Source organism: Mustela lutreola, chromosome 1, assembly GCF_030435805.1.
Source record: "Mustela lutreola isolate mMusLut2 chromosome 1, mMusLut2.pri, whole genome shotgun sequence".
NCBI lineage: Eukaryota > Metazoa > Chordata > Mammalia > Carnivora > Mustelidae > Mustela > Mustela lutreola.
Genome location: NC_081290.1, coordinates 43,331,287 through 43,344,105, shown reverse-complemented (window position 1 = coordinate 43,344,105; position 12,819 = coordinate 43,331,287). Strand labels below are relative to the sequence as shown.

At 33.0% G+C, this 12,819-nt stretch overlaps 1 protein-coding gene across 9 annotated transcripts in view; it reads left to right on the top strand.

Annotated features, from left to right (window-relative positions):
• The window catches only part of PCDH7 (protocadherin 7), a 423,055-nt gene that overhangs the window by 187,515 nt on the left and 222,721 nt on the right, over positions 1 to 12,819 (top strand). For 3 of the 9 annotated variants that reach the window (XM_059163931.1, XM_059163980.1, XM_059163970.1), the window contains exon 2: positions 7,478 to 7,670. The exons of 1 other annotated variant lie outside the window; for it this stretch is intronic. In XM_059163931.1, coding sequence (XP_059019914.1) covers positions 7,478 to 7,670 — 193 coding nt within the window. Of the gene's footprint in view, positions 1 to 7,477; positions 7,695 to 12,819 lie in introns of all 9 variants that reach the window. 5 more of the 9 variants (XM_059163921.1, XM_059163961.1, XM_059163953.1 and 2 more) reach the window with 2 other exon arrangements.

Genomic DNA, 12,819 nt, shown 5'->3' with positions numbered 1-12,819 from the left:
AAGGAAGGTGCAGATTTAAAGTTCTCCATAAAGTTGTCTGTAAGACACAGAGCAGTATTCAATAAGGAAAGAGATTTAACTTGAAGTTCTTTCCACTGGCATCCATAGTGTCCTATCCGCTTGGAAATAAAATTCCCATAAATGTGGTGTCACTAGGTTATAAGAAATGAACTCCAAGGGAAGAGTTTCTGCACTCTTACCCCAATGCTATGTTTTTCCTTTTATTATAAGTAGTGTATATAACACGATATTCCCAAAGTTCACCTTCATGGTTTTCCCTTTTCTAAGATTGGCCACTGTCTGATCAAAGAAAACCCTAAGTATTTATTGTATGGGTTGTAACCAGGAAGATTTTGCTAATGTAGGCAGAAGGCAAATATTTTTAATTGTGTCTGATTGTGAGACATCATATATGCTTTCATGGTATGATAGTCCTCTTTTTAATCAATCTAATAATTAAGAATGAAAAAAAACAAAAGTTTTATTACTATCATGTATTTGTAAATATGCATGGGATCTCTGTTGTTTTTCTTAGAAACTATCAATGAACTTTCTCATGGAGATTTTTTTTAATAGGTCTCATCTAGTAATGCCATATATATTTGACAGTGATTGTATTCTGAAAACAGAAGAGCACATTAGTTAGTTTCAAAATTAATTTTCTCAAAGTTTCAGGTTATGAAGAGTACATGTGGGGTGCCTGGGTGGCTCAGTGGGTTAAAGCCTCTGCCTTTAGCTCAGGTCATAGTCCCAGAGTCCTGGGATGGAACCCCGCATGGGGCTCTCTCTGCTCAGCAGGGAGCCTGCTTCCCCGCCCACCCCCCCTCACCCCCCGCCTGCCTCTCTGCCTCCTTGTGATCTCTGTCTGTCAAATAAATAAATAAAATCTTAAAAAAAAAAAGAGTACATGTTCTTATGTCAGTACTTTCAAAAAAGATGTGATTTGATAGGTCTTTAAAACTTAAAAAATTAGTGAATCTGCAAGATAAAATAAAAAAGAGACAGTTGTACTTATAGTAAAATTTGACATCAACTTTCTAGATAGCTAAATTCTTTTTTTTTTTTTTTGAACATTGCTTCAATCCTCTCTTTTATGAATGTGAAATGTATTGACTTGACCTCCTTTGAACCCTCTGGATAAGAGCAGGATGAAATCTGGGGTAGTTCATATTTGAAGTAGAAATTGTGATAACATCTCGTGTGACCTGTAAGCCTGTTTGACTGCCTAGATTTAAGTTTACTGTTTGATAATTTGCATTATCAAGTAAGCAGATCAATTTTATAAAGAATAATGAATTAAATGCTCACCACATTTTCCCATCATGAATGCTTTACCCCTTGCAATAATGTCTTTAGGTAACAAGCCTTATTCTATAGCCAAAATATGATCTAACTCCTTTCCTCATCAAGCAGGCTGTATTTCTCCTAATCCTAAATATACTCATGTATCAGTTTTAGCATCTTCTCACATTTTCCAGAAAAGAAAGCATCAAAAATATTAATGAGCAAATGTATTTATTGAATATTACATTGCAAAACCCACAGCACCTGACTTAAATCCTTAATTGCTGTGTTTGTCCTTTCCAGTCTGTGTGATTAATTTTATATGGAAATGGTAACTGCATTCACACATCTCTTACAAGGGGCTCATGAACACTTCTAGTGAATTTGGGAGAGAAGAAAAGAGGCAGCCATTCTGGGTCCACCACAGTAGGCAAATTAGAAGATAGAAGACATCCCCATTAACACTTCTGCCTATTTCCCAAGTGAACCGTAGATTTTCAGAATTCAAAGTGAATAAAATTATACAAGAATGGAGAATGTTTATCCTAAGTCTATAGGAGTTTAAAGCAATGCCAACCTGAATGTACTTCTATCAGCTGGAGCCTGGGATAACAATGAAGATACACTTTATGCCCAGAATTGCATATTATCTGGAGTTACCACTGAATATATTTGTCACAACTTTTTAAAAATATTTGAAAAGTCCCTATAGTAGGGTGTGTCTTCATTTGCAACTCTTCTCTGTGTCAAAATGGGGACAAAGAATAGTTGATAAATGGCATTTCCAAAAAAGTGACTGTAGACGTATTCAGGCCCAATTGATGATTAGATGCAAATACTTTTTGTAAAATTGGTGTCATTGTATGTACATATTTGTTTTACAAATAACTTGCATATACGACAATAAAAGCACTGCATTAATGGTATAACTAGGTTTGAAATTTCATATGAATTTTTAAAATTCCATTTAGAAACTTGGTGACTTAGTGAGCCAGCTTTATATTTAAAAAACAACAACAGCGAAACACAAGCAGACAAGGAAGAAACAAAACAAAACAAAACTTTAAACATAATGGGAAATATCACTCTAGTTACATAGCTGTGGCCTGAGGTATGATACCTTTTATAGTATATGTCTTTGAGGGAGCTTAAGGCTCTTTTTATAAACTATCTCCTCATTTCTCGGAGAATTTAAATTAGTAAGGGGTAGGTATTATTAGCTCCATTTTACAGACCTTGAGCCCAAGGCATAAGAACCAAAGGTCAGCTGACTTGTCTGAGGTCAATAGCGAATCTATAGGGTTGTTTGGAATAAAATTTTCCTTTTTCTATTATTTCTAACATAACATTTTTCACACACACACACACACACACACACACACACACACACACACACAATGCATGCAATTACCTGACATGTTTTACTGTTTACCTTACCTTTGTACTTTTATTTTTAATTTAATTTTTCTCTTAATTCTTACTTTACTTACCTTCTCTGATTTCATTCATTCCTATTGTACCTTATGTTATGAAGCTTTTTGCTCATGTCTTCAAATATTCACCTTAAGGCAAATGCTTTCGATAGCCATGAAGAAAAAGATAAAAATGAGCATAAATAAATAAAACTCTTTACACAAATCTTTTTCTTTTAACTGCAATCCTACTACTATCTTATGTCATGCTTTAAAAATTAGGAGTCTGTTCCTTCTTGCTCCATTTCCTCATGTATTTAAAAATTGATCTTTTACTTCCTTTGCTCTAATCTCATAGAAGTATTCTTCACAGTTTAGAGATTTTAAGGTAACAATGATCTTCTAATGGATGAATCCTATGAGTATATGGTAGTCATAATCCCTCTCCATGTCTGTGATGAATTTGATCATATAGGATTTTCTTTCTTTCCAAAAATGATCTGCTTCTAATCCTTCCAAGTTTCAAAAGTTATCTGTTTTTATCAACCCCCCCTTTTTTAATCTTTTGCTGCTGCCCCCAAATGTGGAATCTATAACAGATCCCTCAAATATATGTTACCTATCAAAATTATTTTAGAAGTCTCAACCCACAACTCCCTCCTTTGCAATGCCTACCCTAAATCCTAAGCAGGTTTCTTGGCATTTTGTTAGATCAGTTTCACTGGAAACCTAATCATATTCTATATTATCTGTTTTTATACGCCTATTTGATTTCAGATTTCTTAAATTTGTAGAACTATTGTTGGGACACCTGCAAAACCCTAAGACCCTATAATGAATATAGAACAGACGTAGATACGGTGAAACAATGTCTAAATCCAAACAGCTCTATGTTATAATGGCCTTGCTGCTCTTCACCATTGCTGTTTCTCCAAAGTTCACTGTTTCCTAGCATAATTTCTCTGCCTCCAACATTTCTTCTTCCTACTCTTTTGCACAACACTGTCAAATCATGTATTCAATCTCATTCATTCAATTAGATCATTCATTTCCTCCCTAGAATCTTTGATTAACACTCCCTCTTGTGTATAACTGTCACCAATTTTCCACTCATAATTTTTGGAATGCTTTTCTTGAAGACCCCTTTATTGCATTACTTATTTACTTTTTGAACACATCCTCACCATTTCAACATGCTAGAAGACTGACACTCTTTCTCATCCTCTTGTGCTTTTTTCTTCTTTTTCTTTTTCTTAAAAAAGACCACATTGTCTTTGCAAGACAAGAAACCATTCCTCACTCTGGATAGAAAAATAGAAAGCTCAGATAGCTCAGGTGACAGCAAGTCTTCATGTCCATACTTTTGCATCTCAAGATGGAGGCATGGTTCTAGTTACTCTCCAGGGAAACCCTATCCATGAGTTTTTAAGGGACCACCTGGCTTTTTGGTATAGTTTGTTTTTGTCTGCTTTCATTTGTAGAGTTTTTCCTTCCTCTTTCTTCAAATAAGTCCCTCTTTGTTACGCAGAGGGACTTTACAAATTACTGATACCCAGTCCCACCCGGAATGCTGATTCATTGGGTCTAAGTTGAAACCGTGTCTTGGCTTTATGTTTTTTGGCAAGTTTTCTGGGCCATTCTAAAGCACATCTAAGTTTAGGAATCCCCACATAAACCACTCCAGAGTATTAATAACAAACAGTGATAGTTACATATATAATGCAAATCCATTCTCTCTGTCATGTCACACAGTCAACACAGTACTTTACATTTCTTATTTAGTCAGTGTTTCTAGAATATATAAATCATGTGAATTATCTATCTTAACTTATGCTATAAAACCTATCTTCTCAATAGACCCAATCTGATGATGACTGATGTTATGTAAATACTTGTCTGTCTGCCCATCAATCTGTTTCTCTGGCTCTACCTAACATCTATCTATCTAGTTTGTATCTGATTTACCATTGGAATCAAAGCTTAACCCTTGCACCAATGAGTTTTCCTTCAGAAGATAGGATTCTACACTGACTTGTTCACATTGCCAAATCAAATACTTTGCCCCAAGAATTTTATCAAAATAGAGCTTGAGATCGTAATATAATGCTGACATTGTATTATTGAATTCTAATGGAATTATATTAAATGTGGTTAAAAATGATGGGGTCTTTCATGAGCCATTGTGTGATATTCTTTATTTTGGATTTTTATTACGAATTATTTTTGTTTCATCCATTACACGTTATTTTTTTAAAAAGCTTTTCATACAAAATGAAGCATTTATGAATCTAAATATTTGTTATTATATAAATAGATCTTAGCATTTTAAATTTATAACTTTTCTTTCATCATTAAATTTAATATGCAACCTAAAATAATTTGTGATAATTAATATACAATCAGTATAGGGTAAGAAATGAAGAAAATACACAGATTCATAGAAGTTGTTATACAGTACATGATAGAAAAAATATTATTTTATTTTTGACATTTTTCATTGCAAACATAACCTATCACCTTTGTGCTGTCCTATCACTACTTTTGGTGGAACTAGCATTTAATCACAGGTTCTGAGTTTACTACCTTCAGCTAAACATCACCCTCTCTTCTATTTTTATATCAAAATGTAACAACATTTCTCATAATTTCTTATTTTTTCCTTTGTCAACTTGTTGACAAATTATGTGTTTCTGTATTCATTTTGATCATTCCTTTTGGGTTAATGAAGACTGATTCTAAAAGATTTGAGAACCATTAAAGTAAAATCGAGAACAGCATTTGATCCTCCTTTCTCCCACTCTCTTTCTTTACGTGTGTATATTAACCCCTTGCTGTGTCTTGAAACGATATGTCTGAATAACCAATGGAGTGCTTGCCTAAATTCAGTATTGTCTTTTAAAGCTCATTGTTCAGTAGTATTTGCTGAGTGTTTTCTGTATGCAGAGCAATGTGGTTTTAGGAAACTATCAGCAGCCTTGTTTCTTAGATGAGACTGAGGAAATCCAGATAATTTGCTGAGAGTGATAAATAGAAAATAATTAAAAGAAAATATGTGCACATAAGATAAAGCATAACAAATACAAATTAATTTTTATATTTATTTGTATATATGAAACGTCATGCTACTGTAAAGAAATGTGAAAGTATTAGTGAAATAAGATTACTGTTTCTAGAATTTATTGCCAGTAAATATGGGGCCATGTTATATATATACTTTTTGTACTAGAAATATTTCATAATTGTTTTACTGCAGTTCCAATTCAGTGAAACATTATAAAGAAGAGAATGTGCTTTGAATGTTTTTCCCTTACAATAAGATTCAATGGTTTTAAAAGATTTATTTTGAACTAGAATGAATATAGAATTTTATGAAGTTTGTATACTCCAAATAAATACATGAAAGATAAGGTACTGGTTAAGAATGCCAATAATGGACAGTATTCCTAGCAAGTCTTCTGAGACAAGATACAAGGAAGATTTGCAGAAGCATGTGTTTTTCTGTAGTAAAACTGATTTTTTTAAATTTGGAGGAAATTCCATAACTCTTCATAACTTTCCCTTTAATAACCAACATGTGTAGATTATCATTAACACTTTAAAAATTATACTGGTCCCAGTTGTGACTAGTAATTTTTACCATTAGTATTCAAGTTATAAAACTGCAAAAAAGGTTTTTTACCTTTCTCACTATTTTCTGGCAATGTTAGTTTTATGCTTTATTTTAAAAAGAACCAGATGAGTTATCTGTTTAAAAATTGCTATTTTCAAATAATGCAAGAATTTTTAATGGATATAACTATTTCCAAGGATAATCTCAGACAGCTATTCCAGAAAATTTTTGTATTGTTTTTTTCCAATTATTATGTATGTAGCACTATCAATGCATGAGATCAGTTTGTTCTCTGAATGAGATGAAAGCTTTCAATTTATTTTGTAGTTACAATAATCTGTAAATTCCACACATAGTAAATCTTCAGTGCAGCTGACTTCAATACCTTAGTAAATTGTGAGATCCAACTGGATAAAAATATACAACACTTTAAAGATACAATTTAAAGACAGTGCATGATGTAACTTTTTGTTTTTGAACAAACTGTAAACAGTCATAAGCGCATACAATTAAGCTTTTTGGTTTATTTTGTATTCCCTGGTTAAAGAAAGGTTTATCTATTATTTAAATACCACCTTTACAGTTTTTAATATGACTGAAGTAAGAAATATATTCCTGTTTTCTAGCACTGCATCTAAATTCCTATTTATCAGTTGTACCTTAAATAGTTTAATGCATCTGTCGAACACTCGTTTTAAAACCATTATGTCATATAGACAAAGTTTTTAAAGCTGAAGTTTTAAAAAATGAATTCTTGCAATGATTACTTCAATATTTATTGCCTTCCCAAATCAGTGACACTTGTTTTTATAGAGTCTATTGTGAAAAGCATATTTGAAGTGACGACTACAGAACGGAAGAAGGTTGACTATGTGGGACTAATATAGATTTAAATGTGTGTTTTAGTGAAATTGACATTTTCTTATCTCTGTTTCAGAAGGGGAATTTCTCGTGCTTTTTGTTTGATTTTGTTTTGTTTTTCTCCATAATAAAATCTAAGTTCTAGGCCTTGCCTCAGATAATGCAATTAACCAAATAGCTTTCAACATCTCTAAGCATTTTGTATTGAATTAGTCGTCAGTAATCCTTGATGTATGCAATGTATGTGTTTTTTGATAAAATCATTTACAATCTTATATTTTAGTGACATTCAGAATCTTTTCTTTTGCAGCCATTTCGTAGAGTGACGTTTTCTGTTGTGAGTCAGCCTCAGGACCCACATCAGGGGTCACTGCAGAGTTGCTATGACAGCGGGCTGGAGGAGTCAGAGACACCAAGCAGTAAGAGTTCATCAGGGCCAAGGCTGGGTGCCCTTCCACTCCCAGAGGACAACTATGAAAGGACCACGCCGGATGGCAGTGTTGGTGAGGCAGAGCATATGGAAAATGGTAGGGGCAAACACAGCATCCACACACATAATCACGCTAGTGAGCCATAATAAGTAAACTTGCAAGGGTCAGTCTAAAACCCAAATAAAATAGCTGACACTAAAACTATTTTATCTAAAAAAATAAATATTTGCTAAAGGACAGAAATGCCAAATAAAGGAACATAACCTTGCAGATAAAATTCACCGAACTTGCACCATCATTTTAAAACAGCCTGTCAGAAATAAACACATTTCCAAATAAATCAGAGTAGTACCTGCTATGAAAAAAAAAAAAAAAACAACAACTAAATTAATTCATAATACCTAAACAATAGCCATTGAAAAAGGTCTTGTGTTATTGTTTTCTTCTATTCATTTTTGTCATGCAACTATTTCTTCAAATGCAATTGTCCAGCCTTAGTGAAAGGAAATGACAATAAACACACCTTGCTCTTTCTTCTCCTAGGTATTTATTAAAGCATTTGTGAACCTCTCTTTTGAGTGATAGCTGAAATGGAGTCAAACAAGGAGAACAGTGTTATCTTATTCTCCAGAAATGTATTGTAAATCCTATAAGAACTCCCTTCTCCTTTAAGTATACATCGTGGTTTTTTTTAATTTCATTTTTGTGCAAGGTAAAAAGAAGAAAGCAAATTTTAGTTCTATATGTTCCTATCCTGTTGTGAAATGATTCTCATGAGGACCACATCAATTGGCCTCCTATACACTTTCTTTTAAGTTATAAAGTTAGATTGCAAATAGTATTTATAAATCTTCTCACACTTGTTTATGTTCCCCAAAACAATTAAATGACGTATTTTTTTGGATTTCAGGTTATAAGTAAATGCCTGAGGAGTAGGCTTGTGAAATAATGGAATGGTAAATTTTATATCGATTTTATTATTATTCCAAGTGTAAAAAGAGATTTGGTTATATGTAGGGGAAGGAAGGGGAATCACGCATTTTTATCTCTAGTGAAAACTTGAAATGGATTTGTCTTTCACCATCCGAACCCCCAAGTGAAATAAGACATCCGAACTTTCTGTTATATACCAGTTTCTTTAGTGTTGGTATGCAAATAGAGCATATTAATGCAGGAAAAGTCTGATTTTCTTGAAGTTTACCTATGAATATTAAAACCAGTCTTAGAGAGTAATAGATTATAAATGACCCCAAGTGAAATTATGGCTAAACTAAATCATGTTAAATAATTATTTTTCCACACTGTTATCTGGGTGAAAAGATATGATATCAGGGTCTGATGATTGATATCCCTCTTGATTAATAATCTAGAGTTCAAATGGCATTTTGCCTTATGGCTATAAAGGCATGCTTATCTGTGTGTATGGTGGTGTATGCTTATGTGGATGGGAGCTTGATGTGGTTTTTAAGAAGTTTTTTTAGTATCTCTTTAAATGACTATAAAAATTTTGGTATGAATTGCATTGCTGATGAATATATTTCTAAGGCAAATATGATTGAAATGCTTTGCACAAAAGTAAAAGTTAAAATACTATAATAATATTAGACACACACACATACACCTAGGAAGGCAGAATTGATCTAAGGACATTCCTATATCTGTGATTACCTTTTGATGATATGATACAGTTTTATTTGTGTTTTAAAAAGTATCTCACAATAAATACCATAATGTACAATTAAGTCTTGAGTTTTGGATGTCAGCTATAATAACAGAAAGGACTTTGTATCATTGTCATTATATTCACCTTTTAATGTTATTTTTCTCTTTTTTGAGTTTAAGGGGATTCAACACCTTTAAAATAAATAAGAAATGACAAGTAAGAAACACAATTATATATGGTAAACACATATTGGTTACTTTTTAGGAAACAGAGATGGAAAACTTAACAGGTGAACTTGTTAAGAAACTAGAAAGTTGCTGAGAAACATTTGCCAAGTAAGGCTTTTAGTTATTTTTTATAACCATGTTTTTAGTCTTGTTAACAGCAAAGACTATCATAATAGAACTGATTTTTCTGATTTTTGTATGTGACTGACACTTGAAATTCAGTGTAATATAATCAGTTGTTATCAGTTAGCTGTGATTCATGTTAGCCCTGCTCTATAGGTAATGACAGAAGGAGATGTGATTCACTTTGGGTGATCCAAATGCAGTAGTTGACATTTGAATAAGTTTTGTTGGGTCCAGGTTTTTAGATTTCTATCTAGCCATAAAGTACAATTGTGTTGCTTGAATTCTGGTAATTTTATCTTCAATATTAATGGATCATTCTGACATAAATAGAATTGGAATTGAAACCTGTCAAGTATTCATTTGTCGCATTTAATTGGAATCCAGGTAATCTGCAGTGTTTTGCTTGGTTAGGTTTTAATCAGGATTTGTATTGGATTTTCCATGAAAATACAATTTTGGATGCTGTCCTAGTTCCTAATTATTATTACCTCAAATATTTTCCTTGAATTTCAACCTATGTGAGCAATGCAGTTAAAACTGATTTTTTGGATTAACTTCCATTGTAAAGTTTAGAGGATAATTTCCAGTGCAATAATAAAACATTCCAACGTCATGATGCTACCTGGTATGTGTTAGAACAGCTAATGATAAAAATAAGTTTTCATAGATGTTGGAGTAAGGGAGTAACTAAAAATAACTAAAATAACTAGAAGGAAAATTTCAGTAGAGAGGGAGTGAAATACACTTATGTTCTTCAAAGGCTTTTATTTGCTTCCCATACTTTAGCATAATAAACACAATTTCATAAAGAGGGCCTGTGGATTAATAAGCTTTATAATAAGCTTTATCCTACATTCTAACCCACCTTACTGCCAAATGATGAATGAGGTTTTATTCTCTTATCAGCTTAGGAAAAAGAATACACTGTAAGAATTCACCACAATTTCATAAAACCTGAATCTAATAATTAGAATGAGTCCCACTATTTTAATAATTCCAGATCCAGATATTTACACCCTTGGGTCTCTGAAAAACAGTAATGGAAATGATGTCATTAAAAATATTTCAAGAATTTGTTATGAATTGGACATTACTTCATGAAAAACATCACTAATATATTTTTCTTTGCTCTTCATGAATTATTATCAATATTATGATGATCTCGTGTTGATCTTTTGATAAGATTGGGGAAATTAGTTAAGTATTATTTGAATAAAATACACTGAATGGGATAGGATATTTTATTTTATTATATATTATTGGGAGTGGGCAGAGGGAGAAGGAGAGATAGAATTTTAAGCAGTTTCCACGGCCGGCGTGGAGCCTGATGCAGGGCTCAATCTCAGAATCCTGAGATCATGACCTGAGCCAAAGGGATAAGATATTAAAATATGGGGTTCATGGTAGGAAGTTGAGTAATGATAAAATATTTGATAATTCAAATATTAAAACAATTGAAACCTATTATAATGAATTCATAATTCAAGTGAAAAACAAATATTGTTTAAAAACATCATCACATTAAGAGCATAAATTGACTATGCAAGAGCTTGCCCTTGTCTACCTCATGCAGTTGTCTTCAGATTTTCTCTTGGAGTGGTATTCAACGGTTTCTTTAGATCTATTGTTAGTTGACAATTGACCTTTGACTTCATGCCATAGTCTACTTATTCTTCTCAGTTACCCCCTGAATTACCTTTGTAAGTCCAATCTGGCTTTGCTATGTGTACTGTAACCATATACAGTGTTTAAAAACTCAGATAAAGGAAGCACCCCATTTGACCTCCAATCGCAATTTTGCCTTTAGGATTGGGTAGGTCACTTACTCCTTCTGGATCTGCTTCTAATTATCTATAAGGTGGTTAACAGAAATCCAACAATCTGTGATTTTTTTCTTTATATCCAATTTTCCTTAGATGTTTTACTCTCTAAATCAGAAACAGAGCTTTGGGCAGATTTTAAAAAGTTAAATAAGGTAAAAAAAAAAAAAAATTGGCCACTCTAAAATGCCTAATTGATTTTATGTCTCTTGGTTTTCTCAGATATTTGAAAGATAATTTTGATTTTTATACACTAATATTTCTGAGCCCCCCAATTCCATACTTTCTTACTTTTTCAGAAATATGTAAGTTAGGCTTAGTCATTGTTTCATTCATTGTTCTCATTCCACAAGTGTTCAGTATTATTTAAAGCACACTGGTTTTGAGTATTAAACCATGGTAGAGTTCATCACAAACTCATTTTGTATCTGCCGTAGACTTTTCACATTGCTTTCAGAAATATTAAGGGTTGCTGGAGGGGGCAGGAGTGGGGATAGGATAATTGGTTGATAGACATGAAAGAGGGCATGTGATGTAATGAGCACTGGGTATTATATAAGACTGACGAAAACTGACCTCTACCTCTGAAACGAATAATACATTATATGTTAATTAATTGAATTTAAATAAAAAATTAAAAATTAAAAAAATACATGTGTATGATTGAAATTGGAAATGAAGTACCGTTTTTATATGACCAAAGGTAATAAGAATGGAGACTAGACTCATAACTTTGTGTGGGATAAAGGGCTCTCTCTCTACCTTTCTCCCACCTATCCAGTTTCCAACAGTCACTTTTAAGATCCTGCCACCTAGTCACTGTTAGTTTGTTTTCAGTTAGATTGAATTAAGTAGGAAGGTTGTGTCTTCCATCTTTCCAAAGATGCTCAAACACTTCTTAATAGCATAAGTCTAATACCTCAAAACAAATGCCCTGCAAATGCACCCCCCCCCCTTTTTTAAAATTTCTGCAGGAAGAGACTCGCATACCCTGGAAAGGATTCATTTGCATGGTTCTGCTTTTCAGCCTGGCACTCTATTGCCAGAGGTGGACTGAATTTTCTACCTTTCCAGAAGTAGAACTTTTCTAGAAGTAGTACTTTTCTACTTCTCTGTGACATGGGTTTGTGCCGCCCAAGTCCACATGCCCCCCTCCCTGACTTTTGGAGGACTTGACTCACTTTTGCTTCTTCATGGTGATTAGAGATAGAAAGAGATTACAGAGGCTGTCTCCAATAAAGATATGGTGCAACAGCTTTCCAGTAAATGAGCAGCACAGTTTAAAAGAATCCAAAGAAGATACTATCCTAGGGAAGAGACAATGTTGTGGATAGAGTATAGTGGTTTAAAAACGAGGCTTTGAAATCTAATATCATTGGTTTGAA